Here is a 12,500-nt window from a genome sequence, read left to right as displayed (position 1 = left end):
GTCGGACAGAGGCAACATATGGGCAGCCGGCGAATCAAGCTAAATCGAGGAAAGAATCAAACGAACATATCGGGAATCAAAAGAATTCCGAGAATCGTCCCCTTGCCCTCGCTCCGACGCCTTTGCATACCTGTGCACTGCCATGCGTGTCGCTTCGCTCCTCGTACACTGTGTCCAGATCCAGAGAGGGATATCCTCGGCTCAAGCTGTCGCCAGATTGAAGCAGAATCGATCGCTGGCTGTTGACTGTGTGCAGATGGAAAAGAATGGTATAAATCAGAGAAGAACGCAGCATTACAAGATGTTGCTGAAGGAAGCAGACTGTCGCGCTACGATTCGCTTGTTCCGATTGAGTTGTCCAGATTCCAGGGACTCAAATTGAATTTCCGTACCGGGTCAAGGTGGAGGTGAAATGTTAGATCCAATATGTTTTTCTGTTTCTAGCAACCGTCCTACCCAAGACAGCAAAACTCTTGCAGAGAAGAAACTCTCTGTTCTGCATCACTTCTTGTGCAGGGCTAGCTTCCTGCTGCGAGCCATACGATTGTTGAGAACAACTCGTTGCCGTTAGAATTCCTCGAATCCTTGCTATTAAGTTGTCTCGAAGAAGTACGCTTTAACTCAAGCAGAATCTTCTTCATTTATCGCTTACTTAGTGCTTGTTCCCCCCTCGCTGGATTCAAAAAGGGAACATGAATGCTGGCAGTGGGACATAAGGACACAAACAAACGCACCATCCACCAAGCCAGGGCTCGAGAAGCGAGATGACTATTAAGATATGGCGACCGCGGTTGTCGCGGGGCTCGTCTTGGCAGAAGAACGGAAGATGTATTAACAACATCCACCGTTTTAGGCCAGTCCGGCTCCTATTTCATCTTAGTCGCTCAGTATTCCCACCCGCAGTGGATCAAAACACTTGGTCGGTTGGTTCTTGTTGGTTCTTGTTGGTGCTGTAATGAGCTTTTGGGACAACATGAAAGGTACTCCATTTGGATTTTCGAAGGCCCAAGATCCGATCTGGGAATGATTTCGCTGGAACTAATCTTGAAATGCAATTAATTTTACCTTTTCACAAATTCAAAGCTCAGCAAAGTGCTTTCAAGCAAGACACCGAATTTTGTAGATAAGATGACAAATATGTTGAAAACTTCAATCTAACCGTATGCAAAATACAAAGTATCAACGAAGTCACACCGAGTTGGGCTTCCAGCGAACCATCAGCCAGATGGCGGCGCCACCGCATATCATTCTGCGGAACCGCTACATTAACAAATCAAATTCTAACGCAAATTATGATCATCCATCTATCCCGGGTGGCGGCCTGCCGGAGACCCCGAAAATCTTCGACGGTACATTTTTGCATAAATGATTACGTTGGATGAAAGAAGGAGAGCCAAAAAAAGATTCCTCCTCAAAAAAAAAGGCGATGGAAAGCAAAATCAACAACAAAATCAAATCACCACCCTGTGAAAACTGGCCACCACCCCCCTTCTGACCTGGCCTTCACTTGATTCGGTTGCGGTTCATGCTCACGCGGCCAAGATGAAGTTTCTCGCTCGTTCGCGCACCCTGATAAATGATGGGCCACATTTGACGAGGTGATTTGTTGTTGAAAGCTAGAAACCCAACAAGATTATTAATGCCTCACCGTCCCACACGATTCCCGACTTTCTTCGTCCAACACCCTCACCGGCCTTCCATTTCTTTTACACTCTCCAGAACGGGGAACGGAAGCCCCATAACAGTTCGATCATTACATACATACTGCTGTCTAAAATGCCCCGCTAATCCTCGAGCAGCAAAATCCCACGAAAGCACCACCGTGCTGACACGGATAAGTGTACGGTACGAGCGCGACCGGCTTGACCGCGAAAACGCATCACGACTCCATTACACCCCCGGAAGGCACAGACGTCCGCCCAGTCGCTGGACTGCCGCCTCGTCGACGCCGTCGCCACCGCCGACGCTATTTTTGCGCCTTCAATGTCTTCATGAAGCTAATCGGATGTACCACGGCCACGGAGGGGTGGTGATGGCGTACGAAAAATGCGAAGAAAAAAAGAATCAAAATTCTCAGAAGTCCAGCATGCCAGCGCACAGTCCAACAGGACTCCGTAGCGATAGCGATTTGGCTGGCACAGCTGCTGCTCGTGTCCAATGCTCGTGGCTGCCCTGCTGTTCCCCACGAACTAATGGGGAGTAATTGCCACTTCGTTACCCCAAGCCCCAAGCTCCCTCTCTCAGCCGGCACCGAGGGTGTGAGACCGACCGCGTGACTTGCTGCTATCTCGGACGCTATCTGTGGCTCACGGATGTGCCTCGCGGTCGCCTCGCCACATCAAACGGCGCCATGGTATGGGGCGGCGTGAGCCGTGAATCAATTATTTATTTATGCACTCATTTATTTATTTATTTACGCATTCATCATCGCGTCGTGCTGCGGGAGAGGGAGCTGTTGTTTGTAGAAGAAGCGAGGCGAGCAGCGTTTTTGGGGGAAATTTCCCTGAAAACCGGTGTCCTAGAAAGGACGTACCACTCTGGTTCCGGGCGCGGTACTGTCACCATGGACACAGACGACATCAAATTTGAAGAAACGGATTCCATGTTCGATCATTTTTGGATCGTTTTGATCGTGGAAATTCCATAACTCAATAACAACATCAGTTTACCAATTGTGCTCTTCTACTATACACCGTCTTAGACTTCAATGAGTGACTGGCGGAAAGGTTGACTTGATGTTCTTTCGGCTCATTGAATACCAGCAGTGCCAGGACATTAACCTTCTCGGTCAACTGACTTTAATGCCTTTCTATAACTCACAATAATGAGCGAACAATATGCCAGCTCAACTTCACTCCACCACATCACCATCAAAGAAGAAGGCAGCTTATGCCGTACTCTGCGCTCCCTGTTGAACTGGCGTTCAACGTCGGAGTTCGAAGGCAATCGAATTACTTTAATCCGCTAATGCACATCTGCTGTTATGGTGGTGGCATTCCGGCAGAGAACAGGCAAAAAAGATCAGGAGCAGCTTCCGTTTTGGCCAGTACGTGTGCCAACTGTACTGTGTTTCGAAGAGAGACTCCCCGGGGGCTAGGGCTGCTGCTGATGCTGCTGCTGGCCATGTTTCATGCTTGCGAGGGGATTAGCAATGGTTCGGTAGCAACGCTCGTCGTTCTTTGACATTTCGCTTTTGAAACAATTTGATCTAGTAGCCCTGTTTGGGTGGGGGGCTTTGCAGAGATGCATGTCGTAGGATTCCAGGGAATTAGCCTTGGCTGTCGGGCCGAGTGTGGTCTTAAATAATGATCCCACTACCATCCCCCAACCGGGCAAACCGGGCAGCCAACGATGGAAGGTGCCAAACGCTAAAATCGATTTCCGATTTTGTGTATGTGGGTGTGTGTGTGCGTGTGTGTTACAATATTTCAATTAAAGCAGCTACATCGCCACACGCCGGACCGCCATTTTGAGTCTATTTATAGGCGAAAACATTGTGTTTTCTCCTCCGTTCTCCGGATCGCCACAACTCATTTCGCAAATGGCTTCATTAGGTGGGACGAGGGTGGGTGTTCGTGTGTTCGGTCGTCTGTTGGTCTGCAAGGCCAGGCCAATCCCCAGCCCCTATCACCATTTGTCCCGCACCATTGGCTTCGCGCTGCGTGCCACAAGGATTTATGGCAAGCGGCTTCGTTAGCCGTAGGCCGTGGTCCGTACCGGGCACACTGGTGTTTTCTAGGTAATCCGATAGCGGAATGGAGCCTCCTTCAAGGCTTTCTCTGATAATAAATCTCGATATCCTCAATCCATGCACGGGCCTGCAGGACCAACCCCCCCGGAAATAGATGATGAGGATGAGTTATCCACTATTAAGTGTGATTCATATGATAGGAGCTCTTGCTACTGTAGAGCTAAACCCTTTCCGCTGCTCTGAAGATCCTCGCAGCATGACGCAGCATGCCCGGAGGCGCTGGAGCGTGCCTTTGTTGTGGTTAAGCCGAACCCGAGGCTATCCATTGGACTGAACTTTCGGAACGGACAAGCTCATCAAATGAGCTACTATCTTCTCTTATCGCACCGCACGAAATGACCAACAGTTGAGTCCCGGAGGCTGTGCACACGACCACTAGTGACAATGGGGTTTCTAATTGACACGCCTTCTAAGGGGGGTTCCTTTTATCGAGTTTTCGGTATCGAGACCCTCCTTCTACGGTCGATCGCATCTTGTGCTCTATCCGCTTGGCACCGCTCGCCACCAAGGACGACCAACATTGGCAGAGCGCCACTTCGGGGCGGTAGGCTAGTTTCAAGGCAACTCAAATTATTGATCCACACTGATGTGTGTTTTGGAGAGCAGCGGTTGACGCCACAAAACTTTAGAACCCGTGCACCGGAAAGTTTGGGTGGAAAATTTAATTAATTATTTCCATTCCAAGATGCGCTCGTCCAGGTCCAGGGGGAGGTTCGGCGATGTGCTACATAGTTTCTACTACATCCGCTGCCGAAAATTTCCTTATCCGGTCGCAAGATACACACACGTACACTCCACGACAAGGACACGCTTGGCATGGCGAGGTCTGCCACAAGTTATCGACCTAGCACTATCTCGGTGCCCTCGGTGGCAATCTCGTTTCGCTGAAGGTTAGCTTTACATTTCGGCAACTTTGAGTTCGACAAGAATGTCGCTGCTGCTGCTGTTGCCTCTGCTATGCAAGAAGTGGCATTTTGAAACTGTATTCTGGTTGGAATTCGTGGCGAACTGCAGTCAGAAAGTTTCCCCGGAACGGAGAAGAGACCAGAACTATGTGCCAAGAATTCACCTCCGGTTTATGGTGTTGGCTACCCCATTTCCTGGATGACAAGAAAATCAAGACCATTTTCCGTCCGCCTTTTCGATCTCCTTCCGCAAAGTACTGGGTAAAAGCGCAAGGGACAAGGTCCCCAAGACTGGGGACAGTATGAGGGACAAGTACATCGTAATTCACTCCGGCAATGTTTAAGTCCCGCTTCCCCTCTTCACAGGTCAACTGATCCACCAGGGCCAGGGCCGATACTTACTGTGGTGCGAGTTAAAGCGTACCAGCGTAATGGTGTTTGCTTTCAGGTCGAAGTTCCTCCGTCGGTCACGTTCGCGAGCGATTTTCGCTCGCCGGCGTAGGCAGCAGATGACGAGCAGGGCAAAGATGGGAAAACCGATGATGCAGGACAGTATTGGTACGACGATCGTTTCCGGTGAAACTGAGTGCCGGACAAAGGTATCACAGATTAAGGGAGCAACTTTCAGAGGAGTGAGTGCAAAGTCTGAGTCTAGACTCACCTGTTGGGTAGATCAGAATGTCTACCTTTCGTGCCGGTTGCTCGGTGGTCGATCGACTGCTGGTGATGGTGCTCGCGGTACTACTCGTGGTCGTAGGGGCGGTCGTGGTGCTGGTGGCTAGTGCCGGTGGTGCCGAAGTGGTAGTACGGTGTAACATTGTAACCGTTACCTGCATACTGCCGAATGCTGACGACATTCCGGTACTGTTCGATTGGCTGGTCACAGTGTTCCGATTGATCTCTTCATTTCGCGTTCCTAATCTCGACGGAATTGGTTTCACCTCGGACGTGCTACCGGCTGTATGCCGGTCCACCGAGACCGTCGTCGTGGTCGCACTGTTCTTCGCACTCCGGTGAGTACCGGTACCGGCACGTTCGGTGGTGGTCGCACTGGTGGTGATGCCTTCAAGCCTCAGCAACATTCTCCTCCTCCAACCCAAAAAAGTATCCAACAGTGTGCAAAGAAGGAAATGGACACACCAACGGTATATCCTGGCACCAGCAATCTGCTGTCACTGGTACTGTGCCTTTGACCCTCTGCAGTGTCTGCGTTTGCGATTTATTGCCGACCACAAATGCCCGGTGGACACTGGCGGCAGGTCAGGATGGTCTCGGTTCGGCTCGGGATTAGCATACACTGTCTAAGGTTAGGTGTACTTCGGAACAGAACACCCGACTCCCCCCATACACAGGCACACACACACAACGTCGCCCAGAGCGACAGAGAGAAAGTGAAAAAGTGCAGAAGTCAACCTCCGTGGTGTCTGCACTTGACAGCTTCGCATGGAAATGGCTCACCGTTCCACGTGGGTTGAGTGTTATGCGATTTGCCCACGCCTGGCACGGCACGGTACTGCGGTTGGATTACATGAACGTCCTTCTGCTCCTTCGTCTGCCTTGGATAATGCTGCCCGACTCGCGCGTAAAGCCAATCGGCAGAGGATTACCAGTCGGTGTGGAATTACCAAACCATGATCTGATCTGATCTGAGGTATTCAAAGCACCTCACGAGGACCTCACCTTGACGGTGTTCGACTCTGGTAGATGCTCTTTTGATTTGGTATTCGTTACACAGCATCTCATGTTCTTAGAATCCTCGAAGTCTTCTTTGCCGTTCTGACGACTCAATCGAAACCCCAAGCCGGGCCTGCTGTCTCGACCTATGAACTCTCACCAAACACTTGCTTTAATGGTCCAAATAAAACGCCAACATCCACAGTGTCCACCGCAACAGAGACCGCAATTGTGCTGACACCGGTGTGCGTGCTGTGGCGCGAGGTTAAGTGGCCAGCGGCGCGTTACGAGCTACCAGGCACCCCCATCGGGATCGGGGTGTTTTTAGAATAGCGACACTCCACCCTATTGGTGTCTATGTCGGTGTGTGTCGATGTGTGTGTAATGCTTATCCTGGTGTTCTCGTGCTTGTTGCTGGCTAATGTACACTTTCAGAGGTAAATGGGGCTTCACAGCACACACACATGTGCTGCCACACACCGACCACACACTATACTGTGCTCGACGATGTCCTCGACCGACAGCCAAGGGTGGAGGTTATATCATGGAGCACTACACCGACCAACCGACCGATACACAACCGAGCCACCAAGTGTCTGACTGTGCCATCAGGTGGGTATGCTGCCTCGCCTTGGCTGCTATCCTCCTACAAACACACACACACACACACACATACGCACACACACAGAACACTAGCCGGCCTTAAATCGAGTCAAAAGTTCGTCGTGCCAGAGCGAGCGAGCTAGACCGAGACCGTAGCGCTGTTTCCGAGGATTCAACTCGAGCGCTCGAGTAGTAGCAGGTGGGACAACAGTGGCAGCAGCAGCAACTGTAACGAGTGGAACTCAACTCGAAACTGTAACTACCACGAGACCAGCGGCACCACTTCACTGCTGCAGGAAGCGCACGTTCGTGTCCGCGCGTGCTGCATCGGTTGCTGTCTTCTCCCTTCGGTCGCGGATACCGCCGTTTCTTTTGTTTCTCTTTCTGTTGTCCTTTCTGGTGGCCCAAAAACCCGACCCGACACAACCCGTTGTCACTCGGGGACTCTCTCGTCACTGATGCTGTGAGCCGCGGACGCCCGAATTTCCCGGTGGAGCAACGAAAATCGATTCCCCAAGACGGTGGTCGCGGTACGGCGCGCGTAAACCCCAGACTGCGAAGCGCCCGACCACGACCACGAGCCACGGACCACGATCGCGAGCGTATTTTTGGGTGGGCGCGCGGGGGGGTTCCACAAAGGAACCAAGGATAACAAGAGACAGAGAGGGAAAGAGAGAGAGAGAGAGAGAGAGAGAGAGAGAGGAAGAGAAAGAGAGAGAAGGGGAGAGAGATGAAGGGGAAAGAGAGAAAGATAGAAAGAGAGAGAGCGGAAGGAAAGAGAAGAAGAGCGTGGTTCGTGGTGGGCACGAGTAGAGCACACACAGAGACGCGCACGCGATACGGCTCCAGCACTGGCAACAGTCCGACGACTACTAACCGGCCACTAACGCCAACAACTTGCCAGCGCGCCTTTGCTGTCAGTGCTGTGCCACACACTAGAGACTGGACGACTGGACGGCCGCCCGCCAGTTAGTAAGGGGAGCTCTCCCACACTCTAGTATGTTCGGAACTGTTGGAACGTTTGCTGACCATGCTCCTTGGGTCGGATGGTCGGGGGTGCATAGAGGGAGAGAAAATGTGCTACGCGAGAGAGAGAGAGAGAGAGAGAGAGCGAGAGAGCACAACTCGTATTGCTACATTTCGGATCGTTTGTTGCAAAAAGCGGAATCCCGGTGTTTCCCGCCAAACATGTGGTGCGGAGAGCGCGCACTCCTGCCTGTCTCCTGACGTCATCAGCGTCCCGGTTACTACTCCGGGGACTCGCCATCGCCACCGCCACCGCCACCGCCTGTTTTCCGACATCAACAGCAGGCAGCAGGCGGAAATTCCTGCTCGGCAATCTCAACTCAACCCAACCAACAAACCACTCCCTTTAAGAGCGGAAGAACCACAAGCACACAGCATCCACAGTGCGTTACTCATTTCGGGTTCATTGCCGGGGATGTAGGATTGTTTCTAGTAGTGGGATACATTATGATCTTTATATTATTTAGTAGTGTATTAGCAGATTACTTCCATTAATAGAAGAAGGAATAGCAAAACGATAGTTTGGCAACACTGACAGGGGACGTTAATCGCAGTAAACGATGGCCAAACTGGCATGGTCTACTAGGACAAGAGCTGTCAATTAATTTAATAAAATGGAGACATCCATCACTTGCTTCAACAAACTCACGTTTAAATTAATGTTTCTTAAAGTAGAGATGAATTACGTGGCGGTATTGAGTAATAGCGCAACACGGAATGTAAATGATGTTGGATATCAGATTGAACTACTCGCCAAATGGCGCAATTTGCATCGTACTGTAGCTGCGCTGCTGTGTAATCCATCTTCCCGCTTGCCATCTACCATCATCATCATCAGCATCATCAACAGTAGTAGCAGCGGCAGCAGCAACAGCAGAGGCAGCTCGATTCCACTCCCGGACCCAGCTTCAGTTCTCACGTGAGAATCGCGACCTGACACTACCCTCCGGAGCAGGGAGTATCATCATTACACACATCGGTTCGAACGAGAGAAATTGGCTAGAACACCATTTCCGTCTCATCGTTCGGTCGCTGTCGGTTGTACGTGCGCTATAGCGCGAGATGATAGGATGCTCCCATTCCCCTTCTGCCCCTGAGCTGTAGGTGTAAATATGATTCCAGTGTACCAGCGAGACCCACAGTCGCGCCCCACTTCGTTCTCGTTCTCTCCCCGTGTCCAGTATACAAACCGCGCTATTACAGTTTGCCACTTTGGCATTCATCTTTGGCCTGGCCCGATGATTGTGGTCGTCGGGTGTCGTCTGTCGGCGAGTTCTTTTTGTTTGTTTCGACTAAGCCAAGCCTCTCTCGGCTCATGCAACTTATGCTTTTGTTTCGTTTCTACGACAGGGCAGCACAATACAGGGATGATCGGTGAAGGGAATCGGCAAGGATGCGGTGCGAGTGAGTCAGAGAGCGAGTGGTTTTAATGGTTTTTCGCCTTCCATTTTCGATTTTCCACCAGTTTAACCCGAGAAGTCGCCGAGCGAGAGAGAGAGAGAGAGTGCGCACTCTAGGACGTACTCCAGCTAGAAAAACATGTTCTACTTTCCCTCGGGTTCTATAAACAAAAGAAAAAGAAAAGAGAAGGCAACGAAGCGGGAAGGCAAAGCAAATGTTTAATTGGGCTAGTCACAATTCGGGCAGAGAGGAACAGGACAGGGTAACGGTGAAAACTGTGATGGCGACAACGAGGATATGGGGACGAGAAACAAAGAAAAAGTTTTCGCAAACCACACACCACCACGTGGAAGGTGAGGCAAGGGGAATGTGAAATTGCAGAAGGGACATTACAAGCGACATGATGGTGCCCGTCGAGCCGTAGGCATTTTTCAGACATTGAAAATTCGTCAGAAAACTCGTTCCCTACCTCCGAAATGACATCTTCGTGATGGAATGGCGAATAGGTAATGAAATGTACGATCCCTCGTTTCTGGTTCGCGACTTTGCTCGTCGCATGTGAGTGAGTTTTCCATTTTGACAGGCAGATGAGAATATGTAGAAGGAGAAATGGTATAATCATTCCTAGCATTTCCATAGCAACGCCGTCCTCGCCGTTCAGGGATGACGAAAAGCGGTAAGCAAGCGACGCACACACTAGCACGTACTAGACTGTATTCGGAAAACAGGAAGAACGTGGTAGAAGTCAGTAACAGAGACATCGGAAACGGGGGGAAAATAGGGAGAGTGGAAATGAAATCTAAATACAAAAAAAAACATGGAAGAAAAATACATTTCACACTCCACGACAATAAACGCGGCAAACGCTCTGACGCAAAGGAGAAGGTGTGAAAGAGATGACCGATGAGAGAAAGAGATAAATGAAGAGAGACAGAGAGCGAGAGTAAGGAAAAAGAGGCGTTTTTCCGAATGCTATATTCGGAAAATCGCATTCGGAATCACAGGGACAGACGGACGGACTCGCGTCACTCGCGTTGTTATTGTTACTGTTGCCTTCCCGGAGCACGAATCGGGAGCAGTGGAACGTTGAGACGTCGCTGTCGTCCGTGTTTTGGACACTTGAGCGAACTTGACCAAAGCAGCAGGACACTCAAATCGTGCCGGTGCGAGAGAATGGAAAATGCGGAACGAAAAAAAAAACACGGAACAAACCCTTGAGGTCCTGGGATCGTCATTCGTCGCTTATTCCGACTAACGCTCGCTGCGCTCTCTTCGCGCCAACTACTGCGCGCTGTCACGTTTTATCTCGTCTTATTTATCAACCATTCACCACCTGCCTCACTTCAAACCCACCCCTCTGTGTGTGTAAGGCCACCGGTTATCCATTAGCCAACTACTTTCCCACAACGCCTTGTTTACTCGCCTCACGAGGGCCCTCTCTGCTCCTGCAGCTCACTCGCTCACCTTCCGATGGATGGTAATCTATGGGGGAAAACAAAAAAAAAAAAATACAAAAGAGGAAACAATTCCGCGGGAACGACCGAGGACGATGAGGATGACTACGACGACTCCGACGATGGCAAACTGGTTGGAGCGATAGCACCGACCGTGGCTAAAGGTCCGTGACGAAATTGTGCGACACATTTTGGGGAGGGAGGGGGATGAGGAAACCGGTGGGTGTTGATGGGTGGGGCAGGGCAGTCAGGATGGAATATGCTGTCAATCGAGCGTGAAACGGACACTCGAGTGACGATGGCATCCTCGGCAGCGCGGCTGCCGGTAGTAGTGGACGGTTGAGGACGATTATCCGGCTTGCTTGATGACGCCAATGACGGACGAGGGGGAAGTCATCGAGGGGTATCGCGGCAGGAAGTGCACACGTCTTACGACCCACTACAGTGCGTTACCAATTTTAACACAGTTAACGAAAAAATGAAAAAAAATGTCTTTAAAGGTCTTGCAGTTATCGAATTATTTGATCCAATAACGAACATCTACTTACGCGTGTTAAACTGCATAAATCTAGTTATAAAAGTTGGTTTTTAACATTCTTTTAGGAAGTAACTGGACTTCTACAACGGTTTCTATGCAACAGAATAAAAGGTAACGACGAAATAAAAATGTAATCCACTTCCGATTCCGTGATCTTGAAGACAGTTGATTCCTCCAGGAATACTGTACGTCTTATGTTCCATTTCTCGTCTTCCCGTAGCTGGTACCAAAATATCGAATATCATAATTCCATGAATGCGGAAAGCGAATCCCTCTATGCCCCTGTGCATACGAATTCGACTATTTGAAATTTTCACCAGAATCTGACATTTTCTCCGAACTGAAGTCGTGCGATCGAGACTCGAGTCTTGCGTTTGGATGCTGCTCCTTTGACTTTGTCCCTTCTTTCTCACACCCCCCTCCCCATTCCCTATCCTTTTCTCTTTAACTGTCTCTCTGTCTCTTACTCTAAAATGGAAACCGAACAGTCAATGAAGCGACGCAAAAGGGTTCCTTCGGGGGGTCTTTTACCGGGAACGGGAAATGGTGATGGTGGTGCTCTAGATGGTCTTTCGGGAGTTTGATAAGAGCGTGGTGGGACAATTTGCGAAAAGCAAAATCTGATTGCCGGCACTCACTTCGGCACCGATCGCGGTGAGGGAGCACCGCGATGGAATTGAATTTTCCTAAACTTTTCCCCTGGTCCTTTCGATCAGCGGCTTTTTCTTTCTTTTTGTTTTTTTTCCCACGTCACCCCTCAACCCTTCCCCGGAGCTTTCGACATTCCGAGCATATTGGCGGTATTTGATGGCGCGGCGAAAGTGGAGCGGAGCGAGTTTTGAAGTTTTGAATATTCCGTTCCTCGCCCCGGTTTTTGCTCCGATTTCCCTTTTTCGCTTTGATGGTTTCGACGCGCGGTGAATGGTAGACCATTTTTCTGCTAGAATAATGTTAGTCCTGGCCAAGCACTCGGGGAGGGGGGCACCGGGTGATGGGTGGCGAGCATATAAAGTAACTTATTCGATCTTGTTTGTGCCGACAAACGACGAGACCTTTCGCTATACGTCGTTGGACGCTCCGGTTGGTGCTCCCAATACCGCCCCGGTGGAACCATCCTTCAACTCGTTTAATGTTGCCCGTTGATTCGT

The 12,500-nt window shown here is 50.3% G+C and overlaps 1 protein-coding gene across 1 annotated transcript in view; it reads right to left on the bottom strand.

The window, feature by feature from the left end:
• The window catches only part of LOC125952252 (mucin-5AC-like), an 8,533-nt gene extending 1,562 nt beyond the window's left edge, over positions 1 to 6,971 (bottom strand). Inside the window, exons 1-4 of the mRNA XM_049681610.1 lie at positions 5,318 to 6,971; positions 5,059 to 5,238; positions 131 to 246; positions 1 to 39 (exon numbers count right to left, since the gene is read on the bottom strand). The exon at positions 1 to 39 is cut by the window's left edge and continues 1,562 nt beyond it. Of these exons, the coding sequence (XP_049537567.1) occupies positions 1 to 39; positions 131 to 246; positions 5,059 to 5,238; positions 5,318 to 5,738 (756 nt within the window). The 5' untranslated portion in view covers positions 5,739 to 6,971. The remainder of the gene's footprint in view (positions 40 to 130; positions 247 to 5,058; positions 5,239 to 5,317) is intronic.
• Between the last annotated feature and the right edge of the window lie 5,529 nt (positions 6,972 to 12,500).

This window comes from Anopheles darlingi, chromosome 2 (assembly GCF_943734745.1).
Source record: "Anopheles darlingi chromosome 2, idAnoDarlMG_H_01, whole genome shotgun sequence".
In the NCBI taxonomy this organism is placed as follows: Eukaryota; Metazoa; Arthropoda; class Insecta; order Diptera; family Culicidae; genus Anopheles; species Anopheles darlingi.
This window is presented reverse-complemented; position numbering and strand designations above follow the sequence as displayed.